Source organism: Grampus griseus (assembly GCF_964374135.1).
Source record: "Grampus griseus genome assembly, chromosome: 6".
NCBI classification, from domain to species: Eukaryota; Metazoa; Chordata; class Mammalia; order Artiodactyla; family Delphinidae; genus Grampus; species Grampus griseus.
Genome location: NC_139000.1, coordinates 71,753,831 through 71,771,466, shown reverse-complemented (window position 1 = coordinate 71,771,466; position 17,636 = coordinate 71,753,831). Strand labels below are relative to the sequence as shown.

The window sequence follows — 17,636 nt, the reverse complement described above, 5'->3', positions numbered from 1 at the left end:
ATGTGATGACATTACGTTTTTATAATTTAGTTCCTTCTTCCCTTTTTAGGTTTTTATTCCTTGCAGTTTAGAGGTTGGCAAACCCCTGTAAAGGCCCAGATAGTAAATATTCCAGATTTTGTGGGTCATGGTCTCTGATGCGTGTCTTTTTTTTTTTTTTAAACAACTCTTTAAAAATGTAAAAACCATTCTTAGCTCCTGGGCTGTAGAGAAACAGATGGCAGTCTGGATTTGGCCCGTGGGTGGTAGTTTTCTAACCTCTCTATAGTCCATAGAATGACCATGCATTTTTAGCCCAAAGAGGATATTCTGTCTCATAGATGGGTATAAATATTCTGATTTTTCAAATTTTATTCTAATACTGGGGCAACAACCAAATTAAGTCACTTAAAAAAACCCCTAATCTGCATGTGAGAAGAATGGTGACTTTTAGATGTTAAACAGAACACAGAGACATAAACATTTTTTATTTTCCGTAACATTTTTAATATCCTTTTTGGCCATATGGTATACTGCAGCCATAATGCCATGTAACCTCCATGCTAGTATTTTTTTGTTTTGTTTTTTATCACCAGTGAATATCAATTTTATTTCCTTGCTGGAGCAAAATAGTTAATTACCAAAAATATAATCACAAATTTAGCTTAATAAAGAGTTACATGTTTTCTAGCTTAAATCACATGCATTTTTTTCATTCAGGTGTTTTAGAGTGCTGAAGAGAGTAAAGATAAAAATTAGTAAAATATCTCCTTTAAAAAAAAATTATGTCACCTGAGGTATGAGAAAGAAATTTTCCGTAAACACCATGTTCATTTCCTACTTAGGGTGGCTTTTGCCTTGGGAGAAGAGGGTTTACTGTCAGAGGCTCCATTTGGAGCTGTATGACTTGGTACCCAGTTGACTAAGCCTTGTGTTCACTTCGCTCTCTGCTTTAACTTTGTAAGGTTTAAAAAAAACATTGGTAGAAAGGGAACACTGCCACTTTTGACTGTGGTGGTTGGTGATTGGGCTGGAGGAAGACATGCATGGGGCTGCTTGCTCCTCGCCCTTGCGGAGAAAGAAATTTCACAGTCATTTCTTAACTCTGCCTGTAGGTTTCCTGTGTGGCATCTTAAGTGAGTAATATTTTTTTGCAAATTTAGCACAGACATGCATGAAGGAATTTTAGAGGTGTTTCCTAGGCAGCCTATCCAGTTAACTTCAGAGCTCTTTGGGGCCTAGAAAAGAATTTTGAGCTTATTATGTAGAGGAAAGTTGTTTGAAACTTACTGGTTGATTTTAATACTGTGAAAATACAAGATGTTTGATGTTAGTAGAAAGCTGTATTAGTTTAAATTGTTATTTTTGGTGTTTCCCAATTTAACCTCTGGTTTTTGTTTTATGGTAGTTACTGAGTAAAACTGTGCTCTTAAAATCAAGATTGAATTCTGAGAAAGATTGAGCAAGAGGGCTGAAATGATAGGATCTCCAGGAAAATGCCTGATTATTGAAATGACAAGGCATGTAGGTGACTCAAATATTAGGTTGTTGATAGCTATTTCATCTGCTCTCAACATCATCTAGCCCCCTCCCTGCATGCTTTTTTTTTTTTTTTAATTCGGTAAAGCTTTACAGGATGTTCTGATGATCAAATTTAATATTTTAAAAATTATCTTCTGCCCATTCTGTGCTTTTATCTTTTAGTTCCGTATGTAATTAACTTAGCGATTCTTACATTCCTTATCTCCTATAAAAAGAAGTTTTGGAAAAAGGGAATAAGAGTTGTCTGTTTTAAGGGAAACTGGATTTCAGAAAATCGGGAAGAAGTTTATTGTACTTTCAGATTCTTAACTCCTGTCTACGTCACCCCATTTCTCATAATCCATCTTCAGATAATAAATTATGAACTAGTCTTTGAGCTCAGTGAAGGTGTTTGGTTTAGATTCAGTGTTATAAGAAATTGAGAGCCTTTATTCCTAGATTTTAAGTTTACCCTGTTGTGTATTTGGTTGCTTTTCTTTAATATCTTTGAACCTGGTCTGTCATTACCTTGATTTTTTTTTCTTATTCTATTGAATTAAGGTTGAATCTTCTTTCATCTCAGAAGGACTCTTGAATTGAAGGACTGGCTTGCTTTGTTGGTATTTTGCTCTTTTGTAGTTCAGGCCTAGGTCATTACCTAGATCTTTTGTCTCTAGTATCTGTGTTCTCATGCTCTCAGCCTTGAGTTTGTCACCTTCCTGCGAACACTTAGAAAATTTTGCACTGTGTGTTTTTATGTTGTCATAGTGCCTCGGGAGTTGAGAGACATTAGCGAATACAAGTTATAAATATTAATAGCCAAGGATGTTTTTAATATTTATGCAATGTACCTTATCTTTTAAGGTTAAAAAAAATTAAAATCCATGTAATAAGAGTTAAGTTTAAAAGTGGGCTTGGGAGGTTTATGGCTCAGTCAACCCATATGAATAATTAGAAAGAGAATTATTTTAACATGAGCACTGCTAATCTAATATGCTTATTTAATTGACTACAGTTTTCAAAATAAGACCGGCCTTGTTTATTTGGATGGATAGTGTAATTTAAGCCCCTTAAGTATGTTTTTGGGACATGGTATCTGAATTAAACTTTCAGCCAAATTTTTTTCATCTCTCTACTTGTGGAGCAGCCTTAATTTTATTAAATGTGGTCTAGTCTAATGGCTTGTGTGCCTGCTTCTATAATAAGCCTTTATGCATTTTTAAAGGAGCCTTTTAAATCAGCATTTGAGTTTCATTTAAGGCATGTGCTGGTTGCACTATCACAATTTACTTTGGGAAGAAACTGGTATCAATCGTCCCGAATAATTTTTTTCCTCTGTTTACAGGAATTAGATAAGGAGATGAGTTGATGATCTTGTTGTGGGTTAAATTCAAAGCAGATCTTGGTCAGTGATCTTTAGTGAGGTTTTGGGAACCATTATTTGTAGAGTTCAGAGTTTTCTTTTCTTACCCATTAGTAATCTCTCTGTATATTTTTATTTCTCACTTTGACTGACATTTCCCCTTCTACCTGCGTGTAGGCCCTCCCATAGTCTGTCAGCTAAATTTCTTGGAAACTGGGAAGGTACCTTCTTTTCACTCTCTACTTACAAACATCTAGCTTTGAAATGGGAATATTCTATTCAAAATATTGCCCACTTATAATCAGAAACTAGGCATGTAGTCATAAACTATATGCACATGGGGGCTTGTGCTATTATATTCATTAATTCATAAACCCTAATCATAAACAGAAAATAAAAATAAGGATGAAATAAACAATATATCAGTGTTTTGCTAATCATGCTAACTGGCTCATTTTTCACTTACATAATATCTTAGTAAATAGTATACCTTTAAAGCAAGAGTCATAAAATTATGATCTTGATAATTTGGAATTTCTTGTCTGACTTCATGTGAGACATATTAGATTATTTTGTCTAACCGCATAGTGTAGCTTGTACTAGGAGTAGGAGAGAGAATCAACTCTCTCTTTTCTTATTTACTTGGGCTTTCCTTACTGGTGTCATCCTCCCTCTGATGATGGTGATGATGGTGATGATGATTTGTTGTTTGCAGGAATCTTTTTAAAACTACCTCTTCTTTGAGGGTTGTTTTAATTAAATCTAATCCTTCAAATCCACTTAACGTGTTATTTGTAAAGTGGATTATACCCATGCTAAAGACCAGGTGACTGTGTCACTTTCCCTTTGAGGACCGCTCAGTCTTCCCTCAGGAGAGTATGTGATGCATGGGGACTGAGTGAGGGCTTTGGATGCAGTACATTTATTCAATATGAGTAAAGAATACTTTATTTTTAAATTAGAAAAAATTTGTATTGGACACTTTAATATTTATTTGCCATACAGCTGTATATCATCACACACACCCCTCCTAGGTCATTCTGGAGGCTATTAACTTGGTCTCCACTAAAAATTGGCTTCTGTCATTAAATGATCACATGCAAAAGATGGCTGTCCCTGAACTCTGGACAGACCCAGAAAAAATGTATAATTCTGGAGAGTAATAGTGGTCCTTGTGTCTGAGCTAACTGCCTAATTGACAGTTTTCCAACTTCTACAAGGCTTGGGGTACATGGTGCCCTAGTGGAGCACACACTGCCTTCTCCCAGCTCCTGTGGGTGTGTGGCACTGAGAGCAGGGTAAACTGCTAGGTCCAGCTGTGGGCAGGCGGGGGTTTTCAGTGTTGCCTAGGTCCTGTTTCTTAGGTGCCATGTTCCTCCTTGTTGATGGGAGAGGAGGGAGGGGCAAGGAGAGCAAAGAGAGAGAGGGAGAGGCAGATAACTTGGCTTGAATTGCGTAGGATTGAATTTTTTCTAAAGTGAATATTGAGTGAAGATATCAGTGGGCAGGATTGTGGTATCACACAGGATTTCACAGGTAGGGCAAATATGAGGCTCATTGAGAGGGTCCTCAGAGATCCTAGTATAAAAGTCCTAGGCCTCCTGCCTGGAGAATCCTGGGGTGGAGAGTGAGAAATGAGATATCTCTCCTTTTAGCACATGTAATCCACTTCTGGGGCAGTTTTGGTTTCTACCCTACTTAGAAAATACTGAAAACCTGCTTAGGAGATTCTGTCTCTGGACTTTGGTTAGTGTCCTAAGCTGGTGGTGATAGAGTCTGCACAATTAATGGGCAGAGATGATGTGACTCTGTTTTGGTGTCTCTGCATCTGAGCCTTTGAGTACTTTGGAAGCAGACCTCAATATGCTATTCTGTTCTACTGGTGTCATATGCCAAATGCATTCTGTATTGATCATTCAGCAATTCTATGAAATTATCTATATCAGATTACTTTATTGTTGATGATACTAATTTGTTTGCATCCTTATTTCTGGTATTTGTGGCCTCTACTTTGGAGTGTAAGGGTATGGCATCTTTGACTATACTCATTACCTCTGCACAAAACAAAATCCCCCTCCCACCTGTGTACTTTTTCCATACATGTGCTCTCTCCCTTGCATGTGCAAACAGGCTCCCCAGTCTGCCCTTCTGATAGTTCTTACTCTGGATTAAGCAGTTAAGGGTAATGTTAGTAACCTCAATGCTTTGATTCGGTCAACAGATACTAATTGTAAACCTGTAGTGACCCAATCTGTCTGTGCTCCACGATTAGTGGTACGATGAGTAATGAACTTGTCCCTGCTCCTGAGAGGGTAGAGGGACAAGGCACACACCACACACAGATGAGGCTCCTTTGTCACTGTGATTTGTTCCTTTTTTTTTTTTTAATAGTACTTTGCATTACAGTCAGCTCGGTTCTTTCTTTTTAATTTTACGAAACACACAAATGTACAGAGGTAATTGGGAATAGGAACCTGTGAAGATTCTTTGTCCAGTTCTGAAAGACCAGAAGGAGGCGTCTTGAGGCTTTTATGAAACTAGGAGGAGTTGCTTTCTCATGTGTGCTCTAGCCTCACTTGAGGCCACAGGTTAGACAATAAGGTTGAAACATTTTTCAAACTTAACCGTTCATGGCTGTTAAAGAAAAAAATGTTCTCCTGACCCAGAGTCTTACTTGGAGAGTGTTGAACATTGTGGCGGTTGAGGTATTCAGTTATGCCTACCTCCTCTAAACACACGTCACTGATTGGTACTCATTGCACAAATGTGGAACATTGGAACGGTCTCTTTGAAACTGATAAAGCAAGAAGAATCAAGTGCTTAAAGACATCAATTTAATTTTTGAAACAGGAAAAGGGTAGAGAGTTTTAAAGAGTACCCACCCACCGCCATCTACTTCGTAAAAAAAAAAAATTGTTAAGAGAAGCTCACTTAAGTTTGTTTCTATCTACCTGCTTCTTACACCCTGAGTAGTGGGACTATACTTCTTGTAGGACAATCAAAATAAGCGTCAGACTGGGGTCTGAAGTCCTTGCTTTGTTGCTCAGTGAGTCTGTCGTCTTAGGTTCTGTGGACCTCAGCTGAATACATTGAGCAATGGGAGGTTCAGCTGAGGTTGTCTATAAGGTTCTTTTTACCTATAATAACACCACTTTGATTTTAAGTAATGAAAGTCCTTTGTATTTGGGGGGTTGAAGGGAAATTTATGGAATTCTGTGTAAACTGCAGAATTTGAATATCGATGCCACCATTTCCTAACTCTTTGGCCTTGAGCAAGTCCCTTAATCTGAGTGCCTTATGATACTCAGGAACTAATAGCTCTGAAAACTAAAAATAATATAAGGACATGTAGGTGCATGTGGAGTGCTTAGAACTTGCCTGCAAAAGGTGAGAACCCAAATGTTAAGTATTCCAGAGCCTCCACATTTCCTCTTGAAAGGGTTTCCTCAGATGACCACCAGTGATTTCCCTGACCTTTGTAGAGATAAACTATATCCATTGGAAGAGCTACTGTATTATGGCAGTGGGTACCATCCTCTCAGAAATGTAAGAAGCCCCACTGTTCTGAGACTTCACATACAATTAATATATAAAAATCCCCTTGGAAGATGGCAGTAACGAGCCCAGCTTTCTTGGACATCAAGGGGAAAAATTAAAAACTGAAGTTTGCTAAATGTGTGTTTTGCAGGTTGGACAATCTGCTCAATATGGCTTATGGAGTAAAGAGGTAATGATAGAGGTTCATGATAACCATAATCCCTTCCCATAATTGACTAGTTTCTTTGATTTGGGGAGTGACACCCTTCATAAGTTTGTGTTGGGTTTTCTTTTGCATGTACAGCCTAATGAAAAGCTGTTTTTGAAGCACGGTTGACTCAAGGAATATTATTATACCACTGGATGCCACCTGGCCTTTAAAAACCCCATTATTTGTTTTCTCTTGCATTGCGACGTTATAGCATGTTTCTGTCTGTGTTGGTCCTTCTTGCCCCCAGTCCTGCTTAAGTTCATGAAGCCAGTTCCAAATTTATTTCTTTGCTATTGTGAGTAATATTTTTCAATACAGCATATGTGGCCATTTCATAACTTATTAATACCGTGATATTATAGCATGCCACTGCAAGCCACACACCGACTTTGGTTGAAACCTCAAATAGTTGTATGTATCTGTTGTGGGGAGGGGAGTTACCGAAACTCTTGGGATGGGAAAGGGGAAAGAATTAAGTCCATTGCTGTAACCAACCTCTGTTTCTATTTGTGCGTGTGTGTGCGTGCGTGTGTGTGTGTGTGTGTGCATGTGTGTGTGTGTTTCTCCTATTTTGTTTAGTAGGTTTTCTCCAATGACCATTGATGGAATGACCAGTTTGGCTGGAATTAATATCCCTGGGCACCCAGGAACAGGGTGGTGTATTTTTGTGTACAACCTGGCTCCTGACGCAGATGAGAGTATCCTGTGGCAAATGTTTGGGCCTTTTGGAGCTGTCACCAACGTGAAGGTCATCCGTGACTTTAACACCAATAAATGCAAAGGTTTTGGATTTGTGACTATGACAAACTATGATGAGGCTGCCATGGCGATAGCTAGCCTCAATGGATACCGTCTGGGAGACAGAGTACTGCAGGTCTCCTTTAAGACAAACAAAACGCACAAAGCCTAATGAGCTCTTGTCCTCAGTCCATTTATATATGAAAACTATACAACAAAGGCAAGTTAAGAGAAACTTTATACATTAGTAAATGTCTTTGTAAGTCAGTGTTGAGATGGGATAAAACGACTACTTAGCATCCTAAGAAATATGTGAGATTTTTTATTGCTAGTATTTGAATTAAAACTTCTTAAATATCTTTTATGTTTGAATATGGACAAGAGGTACAGGGTTTTTACCTGTCACATTGCATTCTATTGCCTTCTTTGAAGAAGGTGGACCTTTTAAAGTGTTTCAGCTAAGGGAAGACATTTCTTTTCTTTTTACATAACTGCCTTGAACCTGTGAGTAAATATTGAGGCTTTGTGTTGTAATTCTTTAGTTGGTTGTGTCTTTCCCCCCCCTTTTTTTTCTTTTTCTGATTAGCTTTGTGTTTGGTTTACATTTAAAGCATTGCTGTTATGTCTGAGAAAAGTATTTTGAAGTTTACATTTTTATTTATGAAGTTAAAAACAGTATTTATTTTGTAATTATGATTTGGGTTGGGGAAGGGGGGCTACATTATAAACGCTTATTGTAAGAATACTGGAGAACTTTTCGTAAAGCAGTACCTTGCCAAAGAGATAAGAGCCTCTTTGATGTGGGTTTAAAAAAAGCATCTATTTTTATAAAAAAGAAAATTTGGAGAAACTTTTTACTGGTCCTGGAACAAATATTTTGACTTGAATACTTTGAGAAATCTCTTCATATGACACCTAGTGAGCTTTTAAAATTTACCAGGAAATTTGCAGTGGTTGGAAAATTTAGAAAGATTTATGATGTAGAAAATACTTTTGAGATCTTTGTATGAAAGGAGTAGAATCAATGGGGGAAACACTGCTGGTTTCGTTTTTGTAATCACCAGTGGAGCGTCTGATCATCCTGGTTATTATGTGATAGGTGGCTCACATTGATTTGTGATTTTGAAACAAAAAAAATTTACAAAAGAATATATAAGAGCAGGCAAGAAGTTTAAATTACCACGAGATGGGGGAAAAAAAATCTGTTCTTCCTAAAGAAATCCCTTCAGATAGAGCTCATGGTGTTTAGTGATGTACTTGCAGTATTGTTTGAAGAATTGTTTTGTCTTAAGGAAAAAAGATGTTGCACATGATTTGTACTGCAGCAGATCGGCAAAAGTGATCTGAGTTGGATATATTTGAAGGTATTTTGAAAGTTATGTTCAAGGCTAACACCTGAGCTTTGTGTAATGTAAATAAGACCTTGTGTTATGAACCTTTCAGCTAATTTGATTTTTTTTTTCCTTACATGCCAAGTGATGTTCAGGTTTTGAATGTTTTTGTATCAGTTTTTTCCTTTGTAAATGGCATTAACATTGTTATTTGAGGTCTTGCTTAATCACTTTTGTTGTCCTGAGGACTTGAATTTACAGTGCATCAGATTTGTTGCTAATTTTGTCTGTAGATAGTCTAGCTTCAGCTGTTTATGGTGATGCTACATTTTCGTTTATAAATATGTTTGTGGTAAAAAAAAATGAGTATAACCATAGGTTTTGAACAAATTTCCTTACATTTTTCATACAAAAGTCATAAATATCTGTATGCTATTGAAATTTAACTTTGTATGATGCTTAAACCACTATTTGGGGAAATAATAAAATAAGTCTTTACCATGTATGAAAGAAATTTTAAAAAATACAAAATATTTTCTGATTAGCATCTAGCTTATAATAAATTTTCAAAAAAGCTGAAGGCAAAAATGCCTTCATCAGGATGCACTGAGAACTATATAGTTACGTCCTGCTTTTTGTATAAACTGAGATGCTCACATGCTTCCCCTTAGAACAGGCAATGTGCTATGCATAACATAGTTGTACATTATCTTTGCAGTTGCGTTGAGTTTTATTTTTATTATTTAAAATTGTAGTTATAAAAATTTTCAGTATAGTACAGTACATATACTGTGAGGCGCGTGCTAAAGTGAATAAGCGAGTTTTCATGCTGACCCACTCAATGCTATTCAGAAATCAATTGGCTTAGCACTTTCTCATATCCTTAGGTGCATTTAGATTGTCAGAGTTAACCTGCATTTAAAAAAAAACAAAAAAACTAAAAAACAAAATACATGTATATACTTAAAAAAAATAAGGTTTCCCTCACGGGAAAACAGCAGCTACATGCTTCTTTCCTATACTACTGTAGCAAACCAAGGCATTGATGAGAGGGCATGCAAATTGTGCTTCACTTTACAGTGTTTATCAGAGCACTTAATAAAATGTAAGGCTGGTATTTATTTGAAGTTGTACAGTATGACTTAATTCACATCTGTTGGAATAGAAAATATATTCTGTTGAGTATTTAAGAGGCTGTACATGTTTTCTTTTGTGTTTGGATTCTTTGTACTTTTTCATGTTCAGTACATCAATAAACAAAGTTGAAGGGAAAGAACAGTGTGGTGAGTAGGTCTTTATACATTTTTTGGGGCTCCTGTGCTCAGTCTAATAAACTTGCTCTCTTGAGTTAAGAGGTTCCCTCAGAGCTTTAGTTGAAAGCAGTGTTATGTAAAGTATTCCAAAAGGCATGTTAATTGAAGTAGAATGTGCAAAAAAATTTTTTTGAATGACACCTTCTGATAAGTTAGCTTTCAAACATTAACTCGATGGGTAATTTTTATAGGGATACGTGCTTTCATTGGCTAGTTGTACAGTTTGGGTAATTGGATGCTGACATCATTCTATACCTCTGATTGAATAACCATTAACTTTTTTTTTTTTTAAACAAATGGAAATTGTCCTCACACATTTACTTGAGCTAAAGAAAAACCAAATAGAAGGAAGGTAACTTACTCTGCTGCCACTGGCAAGATTTAATTCACCCATAGAATCAACTGTTGTTGAGTGTAACTTTTGTTGCCAATGCCAGATTATCAAGAGACTCCTCTAAAATCAGAAACTCAGTTTCCATTAGGTTAGGGTTGATGTATGTAGTACACGTGTACAAATCATGACCTCTGCCAACGCTGTGTTTCACATATATATTCAGCCCTGGTAAGCATCCTTAGCAGATCTGTGGAGGAAGGAAAATATTTCTTGCTCATCTTTTATACAAAGGTTCTACTTCTGTAGAACTTAAGAAAACTTGATACGATAATGAAGTGCTTTTTTTCTTTTTTTTTTAAACAAAGTATACTAAATGGCTTCTTTTAATTTGATTGTGTCTGTCAGCTTTTTTGGTAAAAAGCCATTCTAAAAGTAATTGTCCTGAATTCACAGTTTAGTAGTCAAGAGCTCAGCTGAGTGACAAGACAATTTTTTTTTCTTCCAACATGCAATTAATCTCAAATCTCCATGCTCCCTTTTTTATTACAGGAATTCAATACTCTAATTTTGTGATTTTGGAACATCCTCCCCTCACCTCTCTCCTCTTGTATGCTTATCAGTATTTTGACTGGTTTGCATGTCAGCAGTTCTTTTATATTTGAGCAGATAAGGGGAAAATTCTCAGTAAAGGTTTGTGACACTGTTGGTGTGCTTGAGGAAATAAGTTTTTTTCCTCAGAATTCCTTCTCACCTTATGCTTGCAAATCATCCAGGTTATCACAATTCAGTGTTAGATTAGCCAGTATAAATTTTGAATCTTAACATCATTTTACATTATTATAATCTGATTTGAGGAAAGGTGTTAGCAATTAAACCTTAATGTTTTTTAAAAAATAAACAGATTGCAAGTGTCCTAGCCTTATTTTATGCGATGATCAAAAAAAATGTAGTGGAAACTTGTAATTTCCCACTCAGAGGGGTACCTAGAAATAAAAAAATGCATATACTTTAGTAAGAAGTATGTTGACATTTTAATATACTTCTAGAACAGTATGTGTATACCTTGTTGGTAGAAAATACAAAAAAAAAAAAAAAGAGGCAGTGGTTTTGATCCTTTATGCCTGTATTACCATATTGGATCCTCAAACAGTGGAAGAGAACAAAAGTATTGCTAGAATTATAACAGAATTGATTATTATTTGAAGAGCATTTATAGCCTCAGTTATTTCAGCAAGTGGTTCATTTTTTTCTCTACTGTTGTTTGTATTCTTTCTCTGAAAATTTTCAAAAGTGGGCTCAATTCCCTTCAGGTTGGAAGGACTAAAACATCTACACATTAATACAGGTAGCCTGTTGACATGGGGTTACTGAAATGAACCTTTCCAGTGTTCTGGTTCATAGAAATAAACAGAAGTATTTTTTGGTTATTCAGCACAGGTTTATTGGTTATCTATGCTGTGTCCTGGGTCTGTAAAAATGAGCAAGATGTGGCTCTTACCTTCTTGGAAACTGTTACTTAGAAGTGAGAACAGACAAGCCACCCTGCCATGCCACCTGGAAGCAGGTGTCCAGCTAACTTGCTGTAGTTGTTACAAACCCTTTTACCACTCATAAGAGTGAACCTGCTCTGTTCTTCTTATAGATTCTGCTTTTCCTTTCTTGGATTGATTATTAGCTCATTTGTTACTAATTTTGTTTTTTTTTTTTTTGACCGTGCCCCTCGGGCATGTGGGATCTTAGTTCCCCTGACCAGGGATTGAACCTGCGCCCCCTCCAGTGGAAGCGTGGAGTCTTAACCTCTGGACTGCCAGGGAAGTCCCTCATTTGTGTAATTTTCAATCTGGCATCCGTATCATTTAGTTTAGTCAATCTTGAGATGCTCTTCTGTTCATTAAGTTGTCCATATCCTTTCTGAAGCAAAATAAACGTTATTATACACAATAAAGACATTGCCTGTGTGAATAGTTAGGTTAATGGAGGAATTGGCTGGATGGTCTTGCTCTCTCTAAACATATAATATATGGAGTGACAACTTGCAAAGCACTCATGGTAAAATATCCTGAATATTAAAAGTATGCTGACTAGCTTTATTCTTTGAATGAAAACATGTCAAAATCTTAGGGTCTCACACTCATTATTAATACTACTTTTAGCTTAAAAAACTAAAGATGTAGATTAAGATGTAATAGATACTAACCCCCAGAAATACTCATGGATGTTACATTTTGGAATACCTTAGAGCAGTCAAGCATGAACCCCTGTTTGGAAGTCATATGCCTCTCTGTCCTTAACATAGCCTGTCTTATTCTCCAGAAGATTTGTCCGCATCCACAAGTAGCTATACAATACAAAGAAAGACAAGAATGCTATGAACAGAGTACATTAAAAAGAAAAGGAAGATGGGAGTGACTCATACATGTCTGCGTGTGTGTGTGTGTGTGTGTGTGTGTATTGGGTGAGGATAGTTAGTGGGGTGGGAATGGGCAGCCACACAAAAGTGGTAGCAGTTGAGCTGCATCACTAAGGGTAGGTGGGATTTAAAAGAGATTAGGGGAGGGAATCCACGAAGAGAACACTGATTAAAGACATGTAGGTAAGCTTCTGTCTACTTGTAACAGTTTCTGGGCTATTAAGTCACATTCAGTACAGACCTATGAGCTCATTAAACATTTTTGTGTTCATGACTAGTTAAATCTCAGATTAGTCGGAAAATTGAGTCCATAATGAAATACAGAGTATCTAAACATTGAAATTTTGTTCTTGTTACCTTGCCCATTTCTATTGTAACACTAGAAATACTTGCTATGATAGATTATATGTGATTTTTGGAGTTGCAGAGTACTTGCTGGTAAGGACATTGACTTCTTTTAAAAGAAGTCATTGGTATTTGGAGCATGTTGTTCAGTGTATGCAAAGAGACCAAATGAAACTAGATCTCCCTAGTAAGAGAATAGTGGATCAATCTCTTTCTCACAATGTATACTTCTCAAACTCAATAATTTAAGATGATAACGTGATCCTTCTTTAGTGGTTATGCTATTTCTAGTGCCATGGTACCTGGTTCACTCTTAAATGTTGGATTTACGTTTCATACTTTTCTTACCTATCGCTCAGGTATCACCTGCATGGAAGGTGAGGGGAAAATTATAAAATTGAAATATTTCTCAGATATTTCCAACATGAGGTTTTAGTTTGACAGCTTTTTACCTTTCTGTTGTTGTTTGGGAAGGTCAGTTAATAGCCATACCTTGCATTTCAGTGAAGAGCCACAGAAAAGGCAGCCCATTTAAATAGCCCTTCAGGGGAAGGCGTTTGTTTGTTTGTCCTGAAGGGCCCTTTGACCTACAGATTGTCTCTAGCCCAGTGCTATCTCTAACTCTGATCTTTATTGTGCACTCCTTCCGAGAATTCTCCTTGTCCAGTTTCGGAAGCAGCCAACCCTACTGTGGACCTCCTTGCAGATGTGAAGAAACTGGCAGCCATCTTCAGGGTGACCCACCCTGTGGAATGAAGCACAGCTGTCGAGGTAGCTTTGTTCTCTGGATTGGGCTGGATTGTGACAAAGGTGTGGCAGCTGCGGTGAGGATGGGGGGAGGGAGGCTACAATGCACAAATGCAGGTGGTCAGACATCCAGAAGATGCACAGCTTTTAGTTCTCAGACCCGCAAGTACCAGGTTGAGCACCGTGTTGAAAGTAAACCCTTATATGTTCACAGGCATGTTCTAGGTCTTTTCCTTTATCAAAACGTAGCTTTTGTGAAGTTGCAAGTAGTAATAATTACAAGAAATAATGCAGATTCTCACACCAAAAAATCCCTGAATACTTACCCAAAAGGATAAGTAGCTATTGCTGTATATGTGGAAGCAGAAATTGCAGTTGTTACCGTATTACTTACATGTTTAGCAGAATTTCATCTCTTGAGAATGGTTGCTGCTGTGTGTTCTCCATTTGAACTCAAGTATATGTTGAGAGGATTCTGCTTTTCAGGAATTACTCTTTAAGAAGTACCTGCTTTGCACCCGTACATCACGTAAGGAAAGCCTCTTTGCTTCTTCAAGTAAATTGCTCCTTATGTTTTCTGTCTTAGGATTAAATGGCCTGAGTACCAAATGATAAGGCAGACATTCTGTGTTTCCTAAGTGAAGGGTGGTGAGAACTTCTTAGAAGTTTATCTGAAACTTATCCTAATACAGATGATTTGTTTTTGGTGTGATGGTAGTATTAAGTTGTGCTTCTCAAACTTCTTCATGTTCTTGGCTCCAGTCCTGAAGAGATCAATATCTCTACACACCCATAATCCTTCTATGATAAGGCAGCTTGCCATGGCACACAGGTTGGGAAGCTCTCTTTTAAATACATTATTTTTTAAAAACTTCCCTTCTGTTAACTCTTTCATTAAATGTATATTAAGCATCTACTCTATACCAGTTGCTTTGCTGTTTCAGGGCTGAAGATTTAATTTGTGTCTATTTTCGCTCTGGCTTTGAGCAGGAAGACACCTCAGGCATCTTTTAGCACCTTAATTCTTCAGATTTGAGTCAGACCCAGAGAAGTTAAGGTTCTCCAAGGTTCTTCTGCTAACATGAGACCTGGCGCTTGAACGCAGTTCTCCTAACTCTTGGAACTCTGCCCATTGCTATCATTCAAGTACCAAAACACACTGAATTAACTTTCATAAACTTTGTCCTTTTGTGGGATGAGATTTCTTGATTCCTGCAGGATATGTAGGGTATCTAGAAATTGAATATAGGCAAGTGCATGTAGTATTTTATTGTGGTACACTCAGTATAATTTACATCCTTGTGGATAAGTTTAAGCAGTAAAAATATGGTCACTGTAGGAAATTTATACAGTACAAAAAGTAACAAGTCAAAAATTACTCAATCCTTTCCTGAAAAAGATACCTTTTTTCCTCTGACACTTTTTTTTTTTTTTTTTTTTCCGGTACGCGGGCCTCTCACTGCTGTGGCCTCTCCCGTTGCGGAGCACAGGCTCTGGACGTGCAGTCTCAGTGGCCATGGCTCACGGGCCCAGCCGCTCCGCGGCATGTGGGATCTTCCCAGACTGGGGCACAAACCCGTGTCCCCTGCATCGGCAGGCGGACTCTCAACCACTGCGCCACCAGGGAAGCCCCCTCTGACACTTTTTTGCTTGAAGCTGTGATTATATATCTCACCTTCTTCATAAAGATTTTAAACATTCAAATTTGTTTTTTTCTTGATAAAGCTGTTTTCCTTCCTTTTGATTTTGTTCATGAGTGTATGGAGAAATTTTTTAACAGACGTAAAATAATGCGTTTTGATTTTGGTTTAAGATAAGGCACATGAAAACTGTTATCTAGTTTTGTTTGTATTGATTGCTGCTCACATGTCAGGGAGGTATAGAAATCAGGAATTCTACATGGTTTCCCATTACAACTCCATTCCTCCAGGTTTTAATAAAAACTGAAGACCAATTGAAGTATAGAAACTGCGGCAATATCTCCAAGTCTCAGTGTGGGGATGTGCCTAAATGCCTACTTGCCACTGTCTAAGGTGGGCAGTTTGGTTGCAGACTTCAGCTAAGCATCAGGGGCCTGAATGGGAAGGGAGAAGTGTGAAGCTACTTCTTCTCTGTCTGGACAGGGGACACGCAGATACCCTACCATACTGATAAGTCAACTGCTTCTATCCTTTCTTTCCTTAGAAAAAGGAAATGCTCCCTTCCTGAATAGGGGCTCTGAGGAGAGGAGGACGATGAACACAAGTGTGGGTGAGTAAATTTTCCTCTTTCCATGGGTCTCTGATTGCCGTGATCTTTCCAGCGAGGGTCTGCGTAAATACTGGCTCCTTATTGCATGTTCTGGGAGAAAAAGCTGATGGTAGGAGAGCACTTGTAAAAGGATGGAGGAGACTGAAAGACGCTCGTTAGAGTGCACCTGGATGCTGCTGTGACATCACAGGCGGACCATAAACGGCTCTCCAGAAAATACGACAGTCTTTTTTCACCCCTTTCTTAACAATGAGACGTAGATTGGGCTTGTTCTCTATTCAAGCATCCTTATGAGTAAATGTCTATTTTTACAGTAGAGCTGCACTTTAAAAATAGCTCCAATCAGTGCGACTCTTTTCCCCCATATGTTAAAAAGTTATGAGTTAAAATAAATTTTATCTCAGATTGCTTAAATTCTTCCAGACACAAGGCACTTTCCTTTTTTTCTTTTTTTGGGGTGGGGGGAGGAAGGGGACAGGGGAGGATTAAATACAAAATAAGGACTTTTCTTTCTGGACCTCCTCAACCCTGTGTTTGTTCTTTGAGACATTTTATTTTTACCGGTAGCAAGGCCTTTAAACCAAGATTTGCGATTTCTGACTGTTAAAAAATTCATTAATATTTGGCGGGTTACAGTCTTCTTCCTGGAGTGATTGTTTATTTTTGTTGCTGAGAGCAATTAGCTAGAACAGTCATAGTTGCAGCTGTTAGATACTCTAAGCTCCAGCGGAGATCACAAAAGGCTTTCTGCACATTTAGAGTCTGTATTTGGATTGTTTTTAATGGGTGATTCTTCTGGAGTCACTGTGTTAGCAAATTCAGTTGGGTGATCCCGAGCCAAGTCGCATGTACAATGGGATCCTGAGCCTGCTGTGTTGATCAGAGTCACCTAAACCACTAGCTTTGTAGAAGCCGGGGTGGCAGTGGCTGCTGTGTGTGGAAAGAACCTGTCCCATTCCTTTTCTCTGTATCTTTACCATGCAAACCTGGGTATGGCTTGTCCCCAAACACTGTGCCCAAAACACTGCGTTTTCTCAGGGATTTGTCCTTGGGTGTTTACTCCTTGTTTTGTTGCTCTTAACTTGCGAAGGCTTTTGTGGGATAATCTGCCTGTGCAAATGTGAGAAGGAGATTCATGGGTACAATCTGGTGCCCAGTGACTTACATCTTTAGGAAAGACTGGCTTCTTAGAAAATCTTGGCTCCAGTTGAATGCCTGACACTTCAGAAACAGCAACTCAAATGAAAGGATTGTTTCACTATTTTTATAGTGTCTGTACTTTCGCCTTCGAATATAGTTTTGATAGAAAAGTATTTATGTGTGTACATATTTAATAGTCATACTGCTTTAGGGTTCACAGTATGCTTTTCTAATTTGAATATCACAGTGACCTGTGAGGCAGGGAATTCTGTGTTGTCCCTATTTTACGGAAGAGTAAATAGTCTCACAGTTGGTGGATAGCCAACCACCTGCTTGGTTTTCTGTATTGCGGCCATTTACTTTGTGTAAATAAAAAATACATGTTTTGTATATTTCACTGCTAGCATATTGAGCAAA

General features: G+C 37.7%; 1 protein-coding gene across 7 annotated transcripts in view; it reads left to right on the top strand.

Moving 5' to 3' along the window:
- The window catches only part of ELAVL2 (ELAV like RNA binding protein 2), a gene marked incomplete at both ends in the record, with an annotated part of 129,568 nt that extends 122,047 nt beyond the window's left edge, over positions 1-7,521 (top strand). For 3 of the 7 annotated variants that reach the window (XM_082657528.1, XM_082657531.1, XM_082657529.1), the window contains 2 exons: positions 6,552-6,590; positions 7,191-7,521. In XM_082657528.1, the coding sequence (XP_082513654.1) occupies positions 6,552-6,590; positions 7,191-7,521 (370 nt within the window). The remainder of the gene's footprint in view (positions 1-6,551; positions 6,591-7,190) is intronic. The other 4 variants (XM_082657532.1, XM_082657530.1, XM_082657534.1 and 1 more) reach the window with 3 other exon arrangements.
- Positions 7,522-17,636: the final 10,115 nt, after the last annotated feature.